Here is a 1,635-nt window from a genome sequence, read left to right as displayed (position 1 = left end):
AAAACTACCTTCACTACAGCCCTTTTATATAGTCATTTGACCAATGGAAATATTGTGTTTCTACATAGAATAACAGGTTACAACCTTTTAATTTTGGCAACTGTTGGAGGGCCGAATCAAATGGCTTGGCGGGCCAAATTTGGCCCGCGGGCCCCACATTGGGCTCCTCTGATCTAAACAGAATCCGTGTTCAGAATCTGCGTTAACCTACGCTCACGAACGCATCACTGAAGATCCGTGGGACGCAAGCGCCAATTTTATGCGACTTAAAACGTCTTTCCTGATTGGTCCGTGCTTCTCTATCGCGGCATGTGATTGGTTGAGAGCCATGGCAACAAACCGCCATGTTTTTTTCCCCCACTAGATGACGAGAAAGAAGGGCTACTTTTCAGCTTTTACGGACATTTATACGCCGTAAATTCCTCTTGAAACATGAAGCGAAGATAATTTTCGGCGTTGCTTACCGTCGACGCAATGTCCGGCCTCTCTGGCGAGTCCTAAGGAGTGTTTCGGAGCAGTTTCTGGAGCCACGGGAAATTCGTAGGTAAGGTTTCAACAAGAAGGCATTTCATTGGATAACTGACTGYCCGTACAGGCAGTATTACAACACGCCATTAACCCTGGTTGTAAAGCAGGGAAGTGTCAATGTTTTCCATGCAACTTCTTTAGTTGGTAACCAATCAGACTTTTTGCAACACTTTAACACACCCACCGTTCTATTATAAAGCGCCTAGAAATGCAAGATTCCTTTAAGATTTGGGCACTTTTCGCTTTTGCACACTCTTTGATGCAATGCTTCTTAATAATGTTAAATAAAAGTGTGATAGTTTTCTGCTTMAGGAAGATACAGTCATGTGGTACAGACTTTCTGTAAAATATTCRTCCTCTTTTTAGGATTTCAACACTAAAAGTATTAGTAATAGATATCTTTTGGAAAACATGGAGGAGGAGGTGTTAGAGGTTGTAAAATCGACTGAAGAATTGGAGAGAGATTACACAGAAATGGACGTGACCTCAAAAAAGAAAAGAAACAAAGCTCAAGAGGACAGTGTTGAGAGACCTAAGAAACCACGGTAATGTGAGCTTCAAGGCCTGTRCTAAAAACTGAATAAACCTTAGAAATCCTCTGTCATGTGTTAATTGTGTATGTGGATTTGATTTTGTCTCAGGTCTGCCTACCTGCTGTACTACTTCGATGTCCATCAGGTCATGCAGCTTGGATCRCAAAATATGCCCCAATCAGAGGTCAACAAAAAAATCAGCGAGAGCTGGAAAAGACTTAGTGTAACTGAGAAAAGCTACTACCTGGAAAAAGCCAAGCTGGAGAAGGAGGGTATGGACARGGTAAGTCACGGCTTCATTTAGGGCTGGGTGAAATTCTGTGCAATTAATTGTTAGAAAAACTGTCAGTGATTAAATTTTGCCACTTTGGGATTACTGCAGTTTGTGCTGTGTGATTGGGATGTAACAAGTGCACATGTGAGGTCAATGTTGGAAGGCAGCGCAGCTAAACCTAACTCTCCTCCAGTGAAACGGTGAAAACAAATCTAATTAGGGAAGAATCCACAATGAAATCAGTCAATGTCCTGATGCATCTCAGTAATCCAGGTAAAAAATCAAAAAGAAAAAAATTGT

The 1,635-nt window shown here is 41.7% G+C and overlaps 1 protein-coding gene and 1 long non-coding RNA gene across 4 annotated transcripts in view; one reads left to right on the top strand and one right to left on the bottom strand.

Annotated features, from left to right (window-relative positions):
- Positions 1-532, bottom strand: part of LOC106517416 (uncharacterized) — a 4,115-nt gene extending 3,583 nt beyond the window's left edge. Inside the window, exon 1 of the long non-coding RNA XR_001310207.1 lies at positions 465-532. This is a non-coding gene — a long non-coding RNA (uncharacterized LOC106517416). The remainder of the gene's footprint in view (positions 1-464) is intronic.
- Positions 452-1,635, top strand: part of hmgxb3 (HMG box domain containing 3) — a 19,600-nt gene continuing 18,416 nt past the window's right edge. For 2 of the 3 annotated variants that reach the window (XM_014008207.1, XM_014008190.1), the window contains exons 1-3: positions 452-544; positions 895-1,073; positions 1,170-1,344. In XM_014008207.1, coding sequence (XP_013863661.1) covers positions 940-1,073; positions 1,170-1,344 — 309 coding nt within the window. In that variant the 5' untranslated portion in view covers positions 452-544; positions 895-939. Of the gene's footprint in view, positions 545-840; positions 1,074-1,169; positions 1,345-1,635 lie in introns of those variants that run through there. The other variant, XM_014008198.1, reaches the window with a different exon arrangement.

Source organism: Austrofundulus limnaeus, unplaced genomic scaffold (genome assembly GCF_001266775.1).
Source record: "Austrofundulus limnaeus strain Quisiro unplaced genomic scaffold, Austrofundulus_limnaeus-1.0 Scaffold1, whole genome shotgun sequence".
Taxonomy (NCBI): domain Eukaryota; kingdom Metazoa; phylum Chordata; class Actinopteri; order Cyprinodontiformes; family Rivulidae; genus Austrofundulus; species Austrofundulus limnaeus.
This window is presented reverse-complemented; position numbering and strand designations above follow the sequence as displayed.